We start from the raw sequence: 20,434 nt of genomic DNA, 5'->3' as shown, positions 1-20,434 counted from the left end.
TTAAAAAAACAAATGGGACTATCTCATTTTATACTGGTCAAATGGCCACCCTAGTCCCATTGCCAGGAGGTGATGGCAAATACAGGTGAAGAAAATACAGCCTATTCCTCTTTTCACCCACAGATATTCCACTTTGAGCCTTGGGTAATTTAAGAAATGTCCATTAATGATGATGATGATGTTGGTATTTGTTAAGCGCTTACTATGTGCAGAGCACTGTTCTAAGCGCTGGGGTAGATACAGGCTAATCAGGTTGTCCCACGTGAGGCTCACAGTTAATCCCCATTTTACAGATGAGGTAATTGAGGCACAGAGAAGTTAAGTGACTTGCCCACAGTCACACAGCTGACAAGTGGCAGAGCCGGGAGTCGAACTCATGACCTCTGACTCTGAAGCCCAGGCTCTTTTCCTCTGAAACTATCCACTTGATTTACACATTTGGCTTTTGATTTCTGTTAGACCCACAGTGAGCTTTAAAAACAATAGTGGTATTTGTTAAGCGCTTATTATTTTTTCAAGGACTGCAGTAGGCATTGGGGTTAGTATGAGGTAATCAGATTGAACACAGCCCCTGTCCCACCTAAGGCTCACAGTCTAAGGGGACAGGAAACAGGAATTTCATCCCCCTGTTATGGGTGTGGAAACTGAGGCACAGAGAAATGACTTGCAGGCAAGAGTTAGAGCTGGGATTAGAACCCAGGACCCCCAACTCCCAGGACCGGGCTCTTCCCACGAGGCCATGCTGTTTCTTGTGTTTCCTCTTGCTTTTTCCACTTTCTGTGGGAGGCAAGGACTTGCTCGTTTTATGTTTGATGTCTACGCATTACCACAGCCCTCCTTGTCCACCAACTGCAGAGAAAGGGGTGTGTTTGAGGTGTGCAGTTGCTGCTGCTTCTTAACGGTTTTCTGCCCTGCCTTCATTATTTCTTTCCACCCCAAGGAGGCTTAGAAGTGTCTCCAGAAGCTCAAACAATGAGGATCTTGAAAATCACCCTCCATTCTCAAAGAATGCCCTAAAAAAGGCTTCCCCAACTAAAAAAAAAAAGGAGGTGACATCTGCCCCAAGGAGGCCTACAACTCATTCCAGAGACTCACAGATTCAGGATTTTGAAAATTTTCTCCCCACATTAAAGGATCTCTTAAAAAAAATTTTCCCACCCTGAAAAATAAACGAGGTGGCAACTGCCCCAAGGAAGCCTCCAAGTTTCTCCAGAAGTTCAGAGATCGAGGATCTTGCAAATGATCCTCCCTTCTCAAAGAATGTCATTTAAAAGAATCCTTCCCTCCTAAAAAATAAAGAAGGTGGCACCTGCACCAAGGAAGCTTACAAGTCTCTCTAGAAGCTCACAGATCCAGAATCTTGAAAATGATACTCCGCTCTCAAAGAAGGTCATAAAAAAAGTCTTCCCCACCTAAAAAATAAAGGGTTTTTTTTATGGTTATGGGTTAATCACATTCAAGCAACATGTTCGCAGGAGGCAAAAATGGACCAATTTCTTAGTCCAGCTAAGGGCCCGGGTCTTCTTGCTCAAAGTATTGGTGGAGGGAGGTCGAAGACCAGAGGTGCTGAATCACGGGAATGAAATGTTGGCACAGCAGCTTTCTTCCTGATCTATTTAAAAATATTAAAAAAAAAGCACACAACAATTTTCTTCCCCCATCACTGAAGAGATGGTCAAAGCAGGCTGCCACCTTAGGGAGATGGAGGAGCGTATATATTGAGGAAAGGAAGTCAGAGGGAGGGCAGGAGGAGAGAAAGGAGAACCAAAAGCATTAGTGGAAGTGGACAGGGTCTAAAAATGCGATAGGTGTCCCTACTCCAATCTATACTTTATAATAGGGGTATTAATAAGCACTTACTATGTGTCAGGCACTGGTGTAGGTTCAAGATGATCAGGATGGACACAGACCCTGTCCCATGGACAGCTTACCAACTAAGAAGAAAAAATAAACAGGTTTCGAATCCCCATTTTACAGATGTGGAAACCGTAGTTCAGAGAGGTTAAGTGACTTGCCCACAGTCATACAGCAGTCAGGCAGTGGACTCAGGACTAGAACCCGGGTCCTCTGACGCCCAGGCCTGTGCTCTTTCCATGAGGTCATGTTGCTTCTGTCTCCTCCAGAAGACTGTAAGCTTCTTGAGGGACCGATGTCTACTAACTCTGTCATATTATTCCAAATGCTCAGTATAATTCTCTGCACTCACTAAGTCCACCACACACAGTAGGTGCTCAGTAAATACACTGTGTTGATTGAAAAAGATCAATCAGTCATATTTATTGAGGACTTAGTGCAGAGCACTGTACTAAATGTTTGGGAGAGTACAATATAGCAGAGTTGGGAGACACATTCCCTGCTTACAAGGAGTTTACAATCTTCCAGTTGCCGCCCCATTGGTGCTTGTGACTGAGCTTCCTTACTTCAGTGGAGCTACTGTGATGTGGTCTTGGAGTACTTTCTGATGACTTGAGGAGCAAATCCATCAGTGTCATTTATTGAGCACTTAACTGAGGGCAGAGAACACTACCAAGCACTTGGTAGAGTACAGTAGAGTTGGTAGACGTGTAAGCTCCTTGTGGTTAGGGACTAAGTCTGCTTATTGTTATATTGTACTCTCCCAAGTGTAGTACAGTGCTCTGCTCACAGTAAGCACTCAATAATTACAGTTGAATGAATGAACTGCCCTCAAGGAGCTTACTGCCTTGTTGGGGGGTGGGGTGTACATGGCAGTGATCTGCCTTGGTTGTTTTGAAACCCCATTCCAATGCATTGGTTGCTCAATGTGGGATTGTATCCAGTGTGATTTTCTTGGTTCTAATCTAATAATAATCGTGGTATTTATTAAGCACTTGCTATGTTTCAGGCACTGTACTGAGCAATGGGGTAGATTCATTCAATCATTCATTTAATCATATTGATTGAGGGCTTACTGTGTGCAGAGCACTGTACTAAGCATTCCCTGCCCATAACGATCTTACAATCTAGAGGGAGAGACAGACAATATAAATCAGTAAATTGCAGATATGGACATAAGTGCTGGGAGGAGGAATGAATAAAGGGAGCAAGTCAGGGTGATGCAGAAGGGAGTGGGAGAAGAGGAAAGGAGGCTATCGTCAGGGAAGGCCTCATGGAGGAGATGTGCTTTCAATAAGGCTACGAAGAGAGTAATTGTCTGTCGAATTTGAGGAGGGAGGGCATTCCAGCCAGAGGCAGGAAGTGGGTGAGGGGTCAGCAGTGAGATAGGTGAGATGGAGGTAAAGTGAAAAGGTTAACATTAGAGGAGTGAAGTGTGGGGGCTGGGTTGGAGTAGAAGAATAGCGATTAAGGTGATGAAGTGCTTTAAAGCCAATGGTGAGGAGTTTTTGTTTGATCCGGAGGTGAGTGGGCAACCACTGGCGTTTCTTGAGGAATGGGGAAAGGTGTCCTGAATGTTTTTGTAGAAAAATGATCCAGGTAGCAGAGTGAAGTATGGACTGGAGTGGGGAGAGACAGGAGGCTGGGAGGTCTACAAGGAGGCTGATACAGTAATCAAGGCAGGAGAGGATAAGTTATTGTATTAATGTGGTAACAGTTTGAGGGAGAGGAAAGGGTGGATTTTAAATTGGACACAGTCCCTGTCCCACATAGGACTCATAATCTTAATCCCCATTTTACAGGTCTGGTAACCGAGGCACAAGGAAGTGAAGTAACTTGCCCAAAGTTACCTAGTAGACAAATGGCAGAGCCAGGACTAGAACCCAAGTCCCATGCTCTATCCATCAGGCCATACTGCTCCCCTAGTGCTTCGCCTGTTGCGGAGAACGCGCTATGGGGTAAGATCGGAGGGCTGTGGTTGCTGCTGCTGTACCTGCTCTTTACACTGGAGTGAGAGAGGTGCTATAATGAGAGCTGTTTTACTGAACAAAACAAAAGCTTCTCCAGGGGTGGGAAGCTCCTGTGGAGATCAAAAATCTCAATTGCAAAAATCTCTTCAAACCCATATCGGCCCTCCAGAGTCGATCCAGTCTCCCAGAAATACAGTGTTCACCCTGCCCAAAGAACCCCAAACAAGCCCATTCCAACCATGCCTTCTAAAACAATGTGGCTTAGTGGATAGGGCATGGGACTGGAAGTCAGAAGGACCTGAGTTCTAATCCCAGCTATGCCAAATGTCTAATCTGTGACTTTATGTAAGTCACTTTGCTTCTCTGGGTCTCAGTTACTTCATTTGAAAAATGGTGATTAAGAGTCTGAGCCCCATGTGGGTTAGAGGACTGTGTCCATCCCGATTAACTTGTATCTACCCCAGCGCTTAGAGCAGTGCTTGGCACACAGTCAGGGCTCAATAAATACGATTGAATTATGTACCATGATAATAATAATAATTATTATTAATGAAATGGGGACAAAATGCATGAACTAACTGGTCAGGTCCAACCCATCGTGTTCAAGATGAAGCAGCAAGCATTCATGTGATGGAGAAATCAATGAATCAGGAGCAGACATACCGCAGGCCCAGCTCCCAGTCCCCACCAGTGGCAGTTCCAGGTTACCTGAATGCTATCATGTGCTCCATCATGGCCAAAAGCCTGCAACTCAGAGGAGCTTGGGTTTGTTTTTATCCCGAGCCCGTTCCCTTAACAGAGGAAATCCCACCTAATGAGACCCGAGCGATTATTTCCTGGCCCTCGAAGCTGTCAGCTCAGGGGCCCGTTTCAAGGAAGCAGCGTGGCCCAGCAGATAGAGCACAGGCCTGGAATCAGAGGACATGGGTTCTAATCCCAGCTGCGGCACTTGTCCACTCTGTGATTTTAGGCAAGGCACTTCCTTTCACTGTGCCTCAGTTACCTTATCTGTAAGAAGCGTGGCTCAGTGGAAAGGGCCCGGGCTTGGGAGTAAGAGGTCATGGGTTCGAATTCCGGCTCTGCCACTTGTCAGCTGTGTGCCTGTGGGCAAGTCACTTAACTTCTCTGTGCCTGTTACCTCATCTGTAAAATGGGGATTAACTGTGAACCTCACGTGGGACGACCTGATTACCCTGTATCTCCCCCAGCGCTTAGAACAGTGCTCTGCATGTAGTAAGTGCTTAACAAATACCAACATTATTATTATTATTATTATTAAAAGGGGGATTAAAATTGGAATTAAGATTATGAGTCCCACATGGGAGAGGAACTATGTCCAGCCTGATTTGTTTGTATCCAGCCAGCATTAGAATAGTGCCTGGCACATAGTAAGTGTGTAACAAATACCACAATTATTGTTATTCCTACTTAGACTGTGAGACCCGTGTGGGACAGGGACTGTGTCTGACCTGATTACCTTGCCTCGACCCCAGTGTTTAGACCAGTGCTTGACTCATAATAAGCACTTAACAATAGTACTGCTTGGAGGATTACTTTAGTTCCCACTGCACAAGCGTGCCTGTCTTCATTCCGTCTGGTTCAGATGAGTCTTTTGAGCTTTGAGTCATTTTTGTAGCCAAAATTCCCACGTTTTAACTTGAAATAATGTGTTTTGACTGTGGTGACACTGCTAATATGAAACTTTTAACGGTTTAATGGCTCTGCGAACTTTAGTCTTCCTCGGCCAGGTAAGCAGGCCTATAAAACACGCATTAATCAGCCCGCTAGTCAACGACTGGAAAGGGCACTTTAGAAGATATGGTTCTTTCCCATTAATTGCAATTTCCAGAGATAGGAGTTGTGGTATTAATGGGAACCGAGATTTCCTACAGATTCATTTTCCTTCCCAACCCCAATTTCAGAAGCAGTGAGCAAGGGACAGACCACCCTCTCCCTCATGCCTGGAACCCCCTCCCCCTTCAGACCTATGAGACCACCATGCTCCCCATCTTCAAAGCCCTACTGAAAGCCCATCTCTTCCAGGAAGCCTTCCCTGACTAATCTCCATCTCCCCACGCTATCCCTCATCCCTACTACATTACCTATACACTTGAATCCGGACCCACTTACATACTCCTTGCACTCTGTTCCTTCCTCTACCTATAATTTATTCATCTATCTACCCCACTAGATCGTAAACTCCTCGAGGGCAGGGATCGTATCTTCTTACTCTGTAGTACTCTCCCAAGCAGGCAGTACAGCGCTGTGCATACGGCAAGCATTCAGTAAATACCGCTTAATTATTGTACTCTCCCAGCAATTGATATAGTGCTCTGCACACAGCAAGTATTCAGTAAATGCCACTGATTGATTATCGTACTCTCCCCAGTGCTCAGTGCAATGCTCTGCACACAGCAAGCATTCCGTAAATACCACTGATTGATTAAGGATTCTCCCAAGCTCTCAGTAGAGTACTCTGCACAGAGCAAGCATTCAGGAAATACCATTAACTATTGTACCCTCCCAAGTGCTCATTGCATACAGAAAGCATTCAGTAAATAATAATAATTATTATTGTTATCATGGTATTTATTAAGCATTTACTATGTGCCTACCACTGTTCTAAGCACTGGGGTAGACACACGGTAATCAGGTTGTCCCACGTGGGACTCATGGTCTTAATCCCCATTTTACAGATGGAGTAAGTGAGGCACAGAGAAGTGAAGTGATTTGCCCAAGGTCACATGGCAGATAAATGGCGGAGTCCACTGATTGATCATTTTGCTTTCCCTAGTGCTCAGTGCAATTTTCTGCACCCAGCAATTGCTCAATAAATGCATAGGATTGATTGATTGATGGAAATAGCCACAGGAGCAGGTCTTCACGATCCCTTCCAGCACTCAGTTTCTGACCCCTCTCCCCATTCCCCCCAGCCCCATCGGAGTGGTCACCATTCATTCATTCAGTTGTATTTACTGAGCGCTTACTGTGTGGAGAGTACTGTACTAAGGACTTGGGAGAGTACAGTATAACAAACAATAAACAGACACGTTCCCCGCCCACAACGACTCCATGAGAAAGGATCTGAGAGTTCCCACCACAGCCCTGACTCCCCGGCTTGTCTCCCCGCAGGAATCTTCGGGCAGAAACTGGAAGACACCGTCCACTACGAGAAGCGCTATGGGCCCCGGCTGGCCCCGATGCTGGTGGAACAGTGCGTAGACTTCATCCGCCAACGGGGACTGGAGGAGGAGGGTCTCTTCCGGCTGCCCGGCCAGGCCAACCTGGTCAAGGAGCTGCAGGATGCCTTCGACTGTGGGGAGAAGCCGGCTTTCGACAGGTAAAGAACGGCCCGTTCTATCCCGGCCCCTCCCGGGAAATTCAGAGAGAGCCGAGGGTACCGTGGAACGGGCTTCTTCCCACTTGTTCCTTCTGCCGGTCAATTTTTAATGGCATTTGTTAAGCGCTTACTAGAGTATATGTACTATGGCAGGTCGTATGTCTATTGAAATTGTCTGCCCATGATGACCGGCTTGTATTTTCCTGGATTTAAGAGCATTTTAAAAAAATAGATGTTTGGGGTTTGTGGGTCATTATCTTGCCTGCCTTTGTTTCACCTTTGCTCATCGTGATGCTAGATTTTTGAGCTCTTAGTGCAAAGGGATCATTTATTTTTATATATTGTAGCTCAAGCGTGAACAGTGGCATATACACAGCCACTCGATAAATGGATGACTGACAGTAAATAGTAGACAGAGAAGAGTAGAAGGAGACTCCTCTTTAAACTCACTCAAGGGACCATGGAAATAATAGGTTTTAAGAGAAAATATATCTGTCCTAAGTGAAAAGCAGTCGGGTTGGATGAATGTTTTATGCGTGAAAAGCTGTAAGCAAGAAAGGTGGCAGCCTGTTTCTTCATACTCTGCTTGAAGAGAAGCAGCATGGTCTAGTGGATAGAGCATGGGCTTGGGAGACAGAAGGACCTGGCTTCTAATCCTGACTCTGCCACTTGTCTGCTCTGTGACTCGGGCAAGTCACTTAACTTCTCTGTGCCTCAGTTTCGTCATTTGTAAAATGGGGATTCATTTCCTGTTCTCTCCCCCTTAGAGATTGAGTCCCATATGAGATGGGCATTTTTCTCTGATCTTACTGTATCATATCTACCCTAGTGTTAGTTCTGTTTAGCAATCACTGCATTTATCTAACTGAGAAGCCCCATGTTCTAGTGGAAAGTGCATGGGCCTGGGAGTAGAATCCCTGATCTGCCAATTGTTTGCTGTGCGACCTCAGGCAAGTCACTTCACTTCTCTGTGCCTCTGTTTCCTCAACTGTAAAATGGGGATTAAAGCTATGCTTTCCTTGTGGGGCAAGGAACCTGCTTAGCTTGTATCTACCCCAGCACTTAGTACAGTGCCTCACACATAGCAAGCACTTAACAAATACCATGAAATAACAATAATACTAAAAACAGAAAAAACCCAAAACTCTGGTGGCCTTGAAACTGGCCCTGGAGACTCCCACGTCATGATGGGCCTAGACCGTTAGCCCCATGTGGGGCGTGGACTATGTCCAACCTTAGTAACTTGCATCTACCCCAGCACTTAGTACCGTGCCTGGCACATAGTAAGCAAATAACTTGGAAAAAAAAAAGGGAACGGATCAGAGCCGGTGCATGTTATAACATGGGAAGTTTTCTTTGGGGCACAGTTGCAGCTGGAGGGCTTTGCACACGGTAAGCGCTCAATAAATACGAGTGAATGAATGAATGAAGTTGTCCCATCCTAGCTTCATTCCCCCCATCCCTGAGCTCTGTACTGTGACAACACTCTGTGCTCCTTAGCGGTGGAACTTAGCAGTCGCACACCATCTAGTGGTCTTATGCTCTGCACGACAGGATGCCTTCAGGGGACAAAGTCACCCAAGGCCCACCGGAGGCCCACCCAAATTGCAGCCACCGGCCAGGGCCGGAATCAATGAGGTGAAATGGAGAGGAAACCCCTCCATCTTCCCAAATGGGCAGACAGGCAAAAGTTCTAAAACATGGGTGGTGCTCGGGGTAGAATTCAGGGGGGGATTTTTTTTTTTTTTTAGTTGGTTACGTGTGTTACTTACTTCTTCATCAACCTCCTCTCTATGACCCTTTTTATTTCTAACCGATACTTGCCTAAAACACTGCATTTTTTTGTGAGTAGCAAATAAGACCTGACAAGAATGAATGTTTTGTGAAGCTGTGAATTCATTTGGCTTTTCTCATGCTCTCTCTGCTTATTTTTCTTGCTGGTCCACCCTCATTATTAATAATAATGATGATGATAATGATATTCATGTTATTTTTTAAGCACTATCTGCCAAGCACTGTAGTAAACACCAGGGCACATAGAATTAGATCAGATCAGACACATTCCCTTTCCTACAGAGGGCACTTGAACAGGAGAGCCAGAAGGCCAGTATCAATGCTGAGGCTGCTCACTTTTGAATGCCCATTGAGAATAATAACAATAGTGGTAATTGTTAAGTGCTTATTATGTATCAAGCAGTGTTCTAAGCACTGGGGTAGATACAAGATAATCAGATTGGACATAGTCCCTGTCTGATGTGGGACTCACAGTCTTAGCATTTTGCAGATGAGGTAACTGAGGCCCAGAGAAGGGAAATGAGTTGTCCAAGCTCACACAGCAGACATGTGTTGGAGCCAGGATTAGAACTCAGGTACTCAGCCTCCCAGGTCTGGGCTCTCATGTTTGCGCACTGCCCTTTTAGGGATCAGTGCAGAGCCCCCTGCCTCTTTCCCCATGCAGGCAACCATGCAGTAATGAAATGGTTGAACCTGCCAACTTAACCACTCGGAGTCCAAGTCCGGTGTATACAGTGTGCGCATGTGTGTGAGCTCGTGCGCGCGCACTCATGGGAGGTTGTCAAGGGGACTGGGATGGTCTACTTCCCTTGGCCGATCTCAGTTACAGTGTCCAGACCCCCGACAGAGTCAGAGCATCCCATCGGTCTCTAACCCCAGGGCAGAACTGGTGGTTCTGGGGGCTCTGAGGGGTCCTGGTAAAAACCTAGGGGAGCCACTGCTCCTCCAGGCACCAGTGTTGGGCTGAGAGTGTTTGAACCATTCGCACCTCTCCATGTCCACTCTCAGGCACCACCCCAAGGAAGCTCTGAAGCTTCTTGGTTGGGGGTTGCAGTGGGGGTGTGTGGAAAGGGGAGGCCACGTAGGGAAGAAGGGATCTTGGGGATTAGGCCCTGACTGCTGCCCGCTCTTCAGTTCCCCTTCCAATCCATCAGTCGATCGATTGTATTTATTGTGCGTTTATTGTGTGCAGAGCACTTTACTAAGCTTTTGGAAGGGTACAACCTAACAAAGTTGATAGACACGTTCCCACAATGAGCTTCCAGTCTAGAGGGGGTGACGGGCATAAATATAATGATATAAATGATGGACATAAGTGCTTCGGGCCTGAGGGAGGGGTGGAAAGAGGGTGCAAATCTGAGTGCAAGGGCGACACGGAAGGGAGCGGGAGAAGAGAAAATGAGGGCTTAACCAGGGATGGTCTCTTGGAGGAAATGTGCCTTTAAAGACTGTGAAGGTGGGGAGAGTGATTGTCAGATATGAAGAGGGAGGGTGTTCCAAGCCAGAGGCAGGACGTGGACGAGAGGTCGGTGGCATTCTCACCCCCAGCCCTCTGCTGCTGCCACAAATTCCACGTCCATCTGGGCACAGACGTGTTAATTTGTTCATTAAGAGCTGGGCTGGATGTTGTAGTAGTAATGTGGCACTCAGAGCAATGGACTTTTTTGAGTAGCTACCGAGTGCGATGCACTGTACTAAGCATGTTGACTACATACTGCTCGCCCATGTTCAGGTATTTATAGGATGCAGAAATCTCCACACTTTGCTCAGACTCACCTAGCACTAGGAGGAAGCAGCATAGGCTAATGGAAAGAGCACAGGCCTGGGAGTCAGGGCACGCTGGCTCTGCTGCTTGTCTGCTGTGTGACCTTGGGCAAGTCGCTTCACTTCTCTGGGCCTAAGTTACCTCATCTATAAAATGGAGTTTAAAACTGTGAGTCCCACGTGGGACAGGGACTCTGTCCAACCTATCTTGAATCTACCCCAGTGCTTAAAAGTGCTTGGCACGTAGTAAGTGCTTAACAAACACCATTATTATTATTGCTTTGGCGAGATAGTCTCTATCCTTCAACTGATGTATTCATTGTGTCACCAAATCCTGTCAATCAGTTTGTATTTATTGAGCGCTTACTGTGTGTAGAGCACTCTACTAAATGTTTGGGAGAGTATAACAGAGTTGGTACAAATGTTCCCTGCCCACAGTGAACCTTCACAGCATCACTAAAACCTGCCCTTTTCTGTCCATTCAAACTGCTACCCCGTTAATCCAAGCACTTACCTATCCTGCCTTGATTCTTGCATCAACCTCCTTTTTGATCTCCCTCCTGTCTCTCCATACTCCAGTTCACTCTTCATTCTGCTGCCCAGATCATTCTTCTATAAAAAACTTTCAGTCCAATGTTTTCCACTCCTCAAGAACATCCAGTGATTGCCCATCCGCCTCTGCATTATATAGAAACTCCTTGCCATCGCCTTTAAAGCAATCACCTTGCCCCTTCCTCTCCTTACCTCCCTGATTTCCTACTTCATCCCAGCCCACACACTTCACTTCTCTGTCAACCTGCTCACTGCACATCAATCTTGTCTATCTTGCTGCTGATCTCTCACCCATAACCTGCCCCGGGCCTGGAACGCCCTCCCTTTTCAGATCTGACAGACTGTCACTCCTCACCTTCAAAAACTAATTAGCACATCTCCTCCAAGAGGCCTTCCCCGATTAAGCTCTCATTTCCTCATCTCCCACTCCCTTCTGTCACCTTTGCACTAGAATTTGTTCCCTTTGTTCATCCTTCCCTCAATCCCTCCAGCACTTATATCCATATTCATCATTTATTTATATTAATGTCTGTCTCCCTTTCTAGACTGTAAGCTCATTATGGGCAGGGAATGTGTCTGTCAGTTCTGTTATATTGTACTCTCCCAAGTGCTTAGTACAGTGCTCTGCACACAGTAAGTGCTCAATAAACATGAGAGATCGATTGATATTCTGGTCCTTGCCAAATAATGCAGGTGAAAAATATGAGTAGTCTCGAGGGAGAAGTTGAATCAGGGAAGAAATGGGGGACAAGAGGAGTTGGGTTGTTATAGGTGGTCCATCGCTGTCTAGGAGAAAGACTGTCACCCACTTCCTCCAAATGTCCAGTGTCCCATTGGTTGGACCTGCGATGGCCCACCCATGGATTTGAGCTGGGTACAGTCGTTAATCAGTGATCGTTATTGATTGCTTACTGTTGCTGCGCACTGTACTAAGCACTTGGGAGAGTACACAATTTTGAGGGTTTCTTCTGCACTCAGACTGTAATGATCCTTTCTCCGAATCACTCCTCTTTGGGCTGAGGCCTGGGAAGCGAACAGGCCTGGAAGAAGCACGGCCTTCTGGAAAGTGTAGCTGCCGGGGGCGGGCTTCCTCCCAACTGACCTGTCTCCACTGCTCTGTCTTCACAGCAACACGGACGTGCACACGGTGGCGTCGCTTCTCAAACTGTACCTCCGGGAACTGCCCGAGCCCGTCATCCCCTATGCGAAGTACGACGACTTCCTTTCCTGTGCCAAGCTGCTCAGCAAGGAGGAGGACACGGTGAGTTTGGGGATCCAGATCCCCCTCCTCTTGGGAAAACTGCTGCCTGGATTGTTCTCGGGCTCTCCTTTTTTCGGCCTCTGAGCATACCCAGAAAGAGTCTCTTTCTCCTCTCTCCCCATTTTTCCCACCAACTCACCTTTCCCACCAGGAGGATTTGGAGGGGAATAAATAATTTAAACCATCTTCACTTCTCATCTGCCCTGGGAATATGGGAGAGGCATTTGGGTAGAACACAGTGGAAGATCTGGGGGACTAGGGTTACCTTAGCATGGCAGTCAACTGGTTAGAGTCAAGAATGCCGTCCACAGCTTCTTTCTAGCAAGATGACAGGATCAAGTGGCCCTCTGCTACCAGTAGCTCATTAGCATTGCAACGGGAATCCAATTGCAGTTATTTAAAATTGGCTGTTTACTGTTTACTTCCTCCTGCTTAGACTCTGAGCCCCAAGTTGAATCTGATCATCTCGCCTCCCTCTAGACTGTAAGCTTATTATGGGCGAAGAATGTGCAAGACAATTGTCTTGTACTCTCCCAAGCATGTATTATAGTGCTGTGCACATAGAAGGCTGTCAATATCATTGATGGATTGATTGATTGGCTCTACCCCAGGGCTCATTAAAATGATTGGGATAATTAAGCTCTTAAACATCACAATTATTACTACTTTATTATTATTGGAAACTGTATTTAAGCAGTGGCAAATTATGACATCGACTTTCTCCCCCTTTTCACTCAGGGAGTTAAAGAATTAGTGAGGCAAGTCAAGAGTTTGCCGGTCGTCAATTACAATCTCCTCCAGTACATCTGCAGGTAAGGAATCACATCTGGAAAATTATACCTTTTCTTTGCTCCATCCTACCCCCCTGCCCCACCTCCTTCTACCTACTGTTTCTTCTGCCACCCTTTAAGTGGGAGGGTGACAGACTGGGTTTTGATTGGTCAGAAACTCTTGATTGAGGTGAGATAGGCAAGGAACAAACCAGGGCAATAGGAAGTTAAAGAAACTAACCTTCCCAGCTCACAAAATCTCCACTCCCGAGTCTCTGGTTTAAGTCAAACCTGGGAGAGTCAGTACATCTCTAGACATTCAAGAGGCCATCAGTTTGATCATTTTCCTGATGGCGAGTCTCATCTGAGATAGGGTCAACTTCCTCAGGCTCTGTGATGGATGAGAGAATTGCTAGATGCTTCATGGGTCCCTGGAAGCAAAGGCTATTTGGAAATGAGCACTTTGAGGGTTCATCTCCCCTGTAGGAGAGTATGGCTTTTCTTTCATTGGGTTTAATCTCAAGCTTATAAAGTCAGAATTGAGACAGGCTTTTTCACCGTGTTATTACATTTCCAATACCCAAGAATGGAAACAGTCGTAAAAATGTGAAAAATGTCTGTCAGTTAAAAAAATCCAAGATGCTGTGATACATCAAATGCCTTAAATTGACTCTAGAAGCCTTTACATTAGTTACAGGAAGGAGAGAGAGCGTGGAGGTAAAAAAAAAAATATCCTGGCAAGGTGAGATCCCAGGTACAATCAGGGAAGCAGCATGGCCTAGCAGGTAGAGCACAGGCCTGGGAATCGTGAAGAACCTGGGTTCTAATTCTGGCTCCACCACACTGACCTAGTACTTACAGACATTAGTGAGGATGAATGATGTAGCAACAACTTTTTTTTAAATGGTATTTTGTTGAATGCTTACTATGTGTCAAGTGGCATTCTAAGCACTGGGGTAGTTACAAATTAATCTGGCCAGATACAGTTCCTGTCCCACATGGGGCTCACAGTGTGGGTAGGAGGGGGAACAGGGATTGAATCTCCATTTTGCAGTTGAGGAAACTGAGGCATGGAAAAGTTAAGTGACTTGCCCAGGGTCCCACAGCAGGCAACTGGTGGAACTGGAAACAGAACTCAGGTCCTCTGACTCCCAGACCCATGTTTTATCTGCTTAGCCAGTCTGGGGATTTAATGATCGTGGTCTAGCAAGTGCACATATTTTCTGTAGAAGACAGCCCCAGTCTCCAAGGCCCATAATCATCAATGATATTTATTGAGCACTTCCCATGTCCAGAGCTTGGGAGTGTGCAAAACAACAGAGTGTGTAGACAAGTTCTCTGTCCACAATAAGCTTACAGTGTAGAGAGGGAGAAAGACATTACTAGAAATTGATGATGGTGATCATAATCCCGTGTGGATTGATATCTTGGATACCTTGTGTTCTCTGCTCCTCTCAGATTTTTGGATGAAGTCCAGTCTTATTCGGGGGTCAACAAGATGAGCGTACAGAACCTGGCTACGGTTTTTGGCCCCAACATCCTGCGGCCCAAAGTGGAAGACCCCTTGACCATCATGGAGGGTGAGTTTGTTTGGGTTTTTATTTTTCATGGTACTTGTTCAGTGCTTACTCTGTGCTAAGCATTGGGGTAGATACAAGATAAATGGGTTAAAGCTTGTCTTCTAGACTGTAAGCTAATGCAGGCAGGGAGTATGTCTGTTATATTGTACTCTACCAAACTTTTAGTACAGTGTCCTGCACATAGTAAGTGCTCAATAAATATGATTGATTGACACAGTCCACATCCCACTGGGGGCTCACAGACCTAATCCCCATTGCAAAGATGAGGTGAATTGGGGTGCATTATTCCCTAGAAACTGAAGGTCAGGGCTGACCTGCCTCTTGTTTCCATGTGTGGAGAGACTGGGGAGGGGGGGAGGTTAGTTTGATTTAAGCTGCTCTGTCAGGCATGTGAATGATTAAAAAGAAACAAATAACTTGCTGTTGTGAAGCCACAGAATAGTTAAGTAGATTGGCAGTAGTGCAGATGGTGCCTGTAGATCGGGTAGAGAAGCAGCAGCATAGCCTAGTGGAAAGAGCATGACCTGGGTGTCAGAAGGACCTGGGTTCTAATCCCAGCTCTGCCACTCATCTGGTGTGTGACCTTGGGCCAGTCACTTCACTTCTCTGGGCCTCAGTTCCCTCATCTGTAAAATGGGGATTAAGACTGTGAGTCCCATGAGGGAAATGGACTGTGTCCAACCTGAATAGCTAGTATATATCATACCCCTCTACATGGAACAATGCCTGGCACATAGTAAGCTCTTAAGAAATACCATCAAAAAAACATGGGTTTACTCTCTTCCTCACTGCTGAAATATTATCTGACCTCTCACAGGAAGCAGCGTGGCTCAGGGGAAGCAGCGTGGCTCAGTGGCAAGAGCCTGTGCTTCAGAGTCAGAGGTCATGGGTTCGACTCCTGGCTCTGCCTGCCATTTGTCAGCTGTGTGACTGTGGGCAAGTCACTTAACTTCTCTGTGCCTCAGTTACCTCATCTGTAAAATGGGGATTAACTGTGAGCCTCACATGGGCCGACCTGATTACCCTGTATCTACCCCAGCGCTTAGAACAGTGCTCTGCACATAGTAAGCGCTTAACAAATACCAACATTATTATTATGTTGCCCTGCTCCTCCACCATCTATCTCGTAGCTAGTTCACTCATTCATTTAAGTGTATTTATTGAGCACTTAATGTGTGCAGAACATTGTATTAAACACTTGGGAGAGTACAATATTATAATAAACACACTCCCTGCCCACAATGAGTTTACAATCTAGAGCAAGGGAGACAGACATTAGTATAAATGACAGATACGCACATAAGTGCTGTGGGGCTGGTAGGAGGGATGAATAAAGGGAGCTAGTCAGGGTGACACAGAAGGGAGTGGGAGAAGAGGAAAGGAGGGCTTAGTCAGGGAAGACCACTTGGAAGAGATGTGCCTTTAATAAGGCTTTGAAGTGGGGGAAAGTATTTGTCAAATTTGAGGAGGGAGAGCTTTCCAGGCCAGAAGCAGGACGTGGGTGAGGGGATAGGCCGTGAGATAGATAAGATCAAGGTAAGGCAGGTTGCAGTGACGTTCCAGGGTTCTGGGCTGATTCTTCGAGTTCTTTTCAGGAGGGACATAGCCTCCACGCAGGCCTTCTTCTGGGTCTGGACCCTGGAAGATACTAGGGTATCCTTTGCAACAGTAAAACTTTCTCGAAAACAATAGAGGCTTTGCTCTCTGAGTTTGTATTATTATCAATAAAAGGTATTGTTTAAGCATTTACTATGTGCCAGGCACTGGGGTAGAGACAAGATAATCTGATCAGACACATGGGACTCAGAGGAAGAAGAAGGGAGAACAGGTATTTAATATCTATTGTTCATCTGAGGAAACCGAGGCTTAGAGAAGCGAAGCAAACTGCCCCAGGTCTCCCGTCTAACTAGGGGCGGAGCCCGGATCAGAACCCACTGGCCTGCCAAACCTTGAGATTTAGAGCGATGGAAATAGTATTGCCCAAATCCATCGCGATCACCGATCGCCGCCGTTCCTCGGCCCAGGCCGGGATTCCGGCCACTCATGTCGCGTCTGCTTGCCATGTCCGTTTCAGGGACCGTGGTGGTGCAGCAGTTGATGTCCATGATGATTGGCAAGCACGAGCACCTGTTCCCCCAGGAGGCCGAGCAGCCAGCAGGCAACGACAACAACAACGGTGACGAGCCCCTGCAGAAGAAAGGTGGTGGGGGCGGCGGCGGCCAGCCGCAGAACCGAGAGAACAACAATAGCCGAGAGGGGCCCGGGCGTCGGTGCTCCTGGGACAAGGCCGAGTCTCCTCAGCGCAACAGCCTGGACAACGGGTCTCCCCCAGGCCCACCGGGCAGTAGGGCCAACAGCCCAAGGAACGGGGTCCACAAGCCCGATGTGTGCCGAAGCCCCCCTCTCACGGTGAAGAAGAACCCGGCCTTCAACAAGGGCAGCGGCATCGTCACCAACGGCTCCTTCAGCAGCAGCGGGGGTGCGGGTGGCCCCGAGGGTCCAGAGAAGACTCACGCCACCCCGCCAGGGAGCCTGGCGGCCCGGAGGGCGGCCTCCCTCAAGGGTCCGGGCACCAAGATGGGCACACACAGCGTACAGAACGGCGGGGTCCGCCTGGGTCTCCTGAGCACAGAGTCCCCGGCCCACGCGGCCAACGGCAGGGGCCTCAGCTGGTTGCCCAATGGGCACGTGACCCTGAGGGACGGCAAGCCCAAGGAGCCGACAGGTGAGGCGGCCCAACACCACCGCCTGTCCACCTATGACAACGTCCAACAGCACTCTGCCCCGGGGAGTTCGGACGACAAGCAGAGCGTGGACAGCGCCACCTGGTCCACGTCCTCCTGTGAGATCTCCCTCCCCGAGAACTCCAACTCCTGCCGCTCCTCCACCACCACCTGCCCCGAACAAGACTTTTTCGGGGGGCATTTCGAAGACCCCGTGTTGGACGGGCCCCCTCAGGAGGAGCCCTCCCACCCCGGGGACGCCGAGGGCAAGAGCGAGCGGAGGAGCGTCGGAGGCCGCAGCAGCCGGGCCACCAGCAGCAGCGACAACAGCGAGACCTTCGTCGCCAACAGCACGGGCATCCACAGCGCCCTGCACAGCCTGGTGTCCAGCCTCAAGCAGGAGATGACCAAACAGAAGGCGGAGTACGAGTCCAGGATCAAGAGGTGAGTGGGTTCTCTCACCCAGGCCTGGGAGAGTGGGGTGTGAGAGGCTGCCGTACTTGTCTGGGGAAGGAGGAGCGGACAGAGAGAGAGCAGGACGGACCGACTGGTCCGAGCAATCATCCGTGGAAGTAAGTGGTCCCAAAAGCGAGAGCCAGTCAGGAAGAGGGACTTGGCTAAGCATGCTGGGATTGCAAAAGCTAGAGATGTTAGGGTTCAGAATAAACGCAGGTCAACCAGCTACCCACCTGGTCTTTAAAACCAGAAATTCAGCTGACCATTCAATGGTATTTACTGAGCACTTAGGATGCAGAGAAGTATGCTAAGTGCTTGGGAGAGAACAGTATAACGGAATTAGGAGGCACTTTCCCTGCCCAAAAGGAGCTTACAATCCAGAAGGAGAAACAGACATTAAAATAAGTTTCAGACCCATACGTAAATCCTGTGGGGCTGAGAGTAGGGTGAAAAGCAACTGTTTAAAGGGGACAGAGATCTAAGTGCAGAGGTGATGCAAGAAGGAGAGAGAGCAGTTGGGGGGGCTTAATGGCCACCCTCCAGTCAGTCACGAGGACCCTGGTCCGCTCTGGGCATTGGTGGCTCAGTGAAAAGAGCCTGGGCTTCAGAGTCAGAGGTCATGGGTTCGACTCCCAGCTCTGCCACTTGTCAGCTGTGTGACTATGGGCAAGTCACTTAACTTCTCTGTGCCTCAGTTACCTCATCTGTAAAATGGGAACTAACTGTGAGCCTCATGTGGGATGACCTGATTACCCTATATCTACCCCCGTGCTTAGAACAGTGCTCTGCACATAGTAAGCGCTTAACAAATACCAACATTAATCATTATTATCTGGCATTCAGATTTGAAATCTGACTCATGGACAGGGAATGGGGCTCGTGCTCCTGTTGAATTTCCCCAAGGACTGAGTACAGTGATGACCGCTGAATAAATACCGTTAAGACAGTTACCATTCTGAAGGCCGCCAGTGCCCAACAGAGAAGTAACGGTAGCCAAAGTCATCCGAGAGGAAAATGAGGGGAGTAGGGGGACCCAGAACAGGGAACCTTTTTGGACTCCCACAGTTAGGAGGTGAGAGAGGAGCTGGTGAGAGAGAGGCCAGAGAGAGAACCTCATTAGGGAAACAAAGATTAATAGCATTTCAAGGAGAAACCAGTGGTCCACAGGGCCTGGGGTGGCCGAGGGGTCAGGAAGGATTAGGATAGAGGAAATTCAATGGGGCAAGGAGGGCATCGGTGACAGTGAAGTGGGTGATTACCACTCCACGTGACTCCTCCAGTGTTCTAACTCGGTGGTATTTAGTGAGTGCTTCCTGTGGGTAGAGCACTATACTGTGCACCGGGAGAGAGCGATAGAGTAAGTAGACATGATCTCTGCTCTCAAGGGCATCAGTTCTCCCCAGCCTAGGCCCCCTGAGCCCTGTCATACAGGAGCAGGACAGATATGTCTATCCAAAAAGTTATGGGGGTGGAGCGAGACACTATCAGCCACCAAAAGTTGGCCCAGCCAGAAAGCTGGAGGCTGATTCAGTTGGGAAGAGGGAACGTTGGCATCCCCGAGTGCCCTTGGAGGTATTGCTCCCATCTCCTTCTCTGACCAGGCCGGCGGAGTTAAGGATGACTTACCTTTCGGCCACCTGGGGCACCTTCCTGTGTTATATTCTGCGGGCCACTGGCAGCCATCCGTCCTCCTCTCTCCTCTCCCTTAGGCACAGAGGAAGCAAGGGAGTCCTGGTGGCTCTCTGGTTGGGAGAAGGGGCTCCGGATCAACAAGGGCCCCTCCCAAGAGTGTGATCGGGCTACCCCCGCATCCTCCACCTCCCTATCTGCCCCAGTGAAACATGCGGCTGATGGGAGAGGGAGATAGCTAAGGGGTGTAGGAAGAGCAGGTTGGTTCCTGGGGGCTGGTATGGCCGCACTGTTGGCCTGCTCCCTTCACTCTCCAGCACCATCACCACTGTCAGTTGAGAAGAGAGTTTCTTCAGTTTCTGGAATACATTCAGGACTCTCCACTAGTCAGTCCAAAGCCCTCGGGAGTCCTTCGGGCTCCTGTCATTAGGAGGAGAAGTGGGAAGAACCCAGCCTGGCACTTAATCGCCACCGGAGGTAAGCTTCGGGTGCTGAGCTCCAGGATTGGGCTGCCGTCCACCTCATTCACCACAAAAGCAAGCGGAGAAGTGCCTTCTGGCAGACACCCCTCCCCACCTCCCACCCCCAGGGCTAAGAAGCAGTGTTGCCTAGTGGATAGAGCACATGGGCCTGGGATTCAGAAGTATCTGGGTTCTAATTTATCTGGGTTCTAATTCTGACTGCCATTTGTTTGGTCTCTGACCTTGGGCAAATCACTTCACTTCCCTGTGCCTCAGTTGC

General features: G+C 48.1%; 1 protein-coding gene and 1 long non-coding RNA gene across 12 annotated transcripts in view; one reads left to right on the top strand and one right to left on the bottom strand.

Moving 5' to 3' along the window:
• Nucleotides 1-20,434, top strand: part of ARHGAP24 (Rho GTPase activating protein 24) — a 299,225-nt gene that overhangs the window by 277,762 nt on the left and 1,029 nt on the right. For all 11 annotated transcript variants that reach the window (XM_029077194.2, XM_029077189.2, XM_029077192.2 and 8 more), the window contains 5 exons: nt 6,957-7,164; nt 12,403-12,535; nt 13,274-13,347; nt 14,764-14,885; nt 16,960-18,052. In XM_029077194.2, coding sequence (XP_028933027.1) covers nt 6,957-7,164; nt 12,403-12,535; nt 13,274-13,347; nt 14,764-14,885; nt 16,960-18,052 — 1,630 coding nt within the window. The remainder of the gene's footprint in view (nt 1-6,956; nt 7,165-12,402; nt 12,536-13,273; nt 13,348-14,763; nt 14,886-16,959; nt 18,053-20,434) is intronic.
• LOC114815685 lies at nt 16,702-20,286 on the bottom strand. The gene is made up of 2 exons (XR_003763488.1): nt 19,691-20,286; nt 16,702-17,072 (listed from the first exon to the last, which is right to left on the bottom strand). It is a non-coding gene; the product is annotated as an uncharacterized LOC114815685 (long non-coding RNA).

This window comes from Ornithorhynchus anatinus, chromosome 12 (assembly GCF_004115215.2).
Source record: "Ornithorhynchus anatinus isolate Pmale09 chromosome 12, mOrnAna1.pri.v4, whole genome shotgun sequence".
In the NCBI taxonomy this organism is placed as follows: Eukaryota; Metazoa; Chordata; class Mammalia; order Monotremata; family Ornithorhynchidae; genus Ornithorhynchus; species Ornithorhynchus anatinus.
Note: the sequence above shows the minus strand (reverse complement) of the source record. Positions and strands in the feature narration are given on the sequence as shown.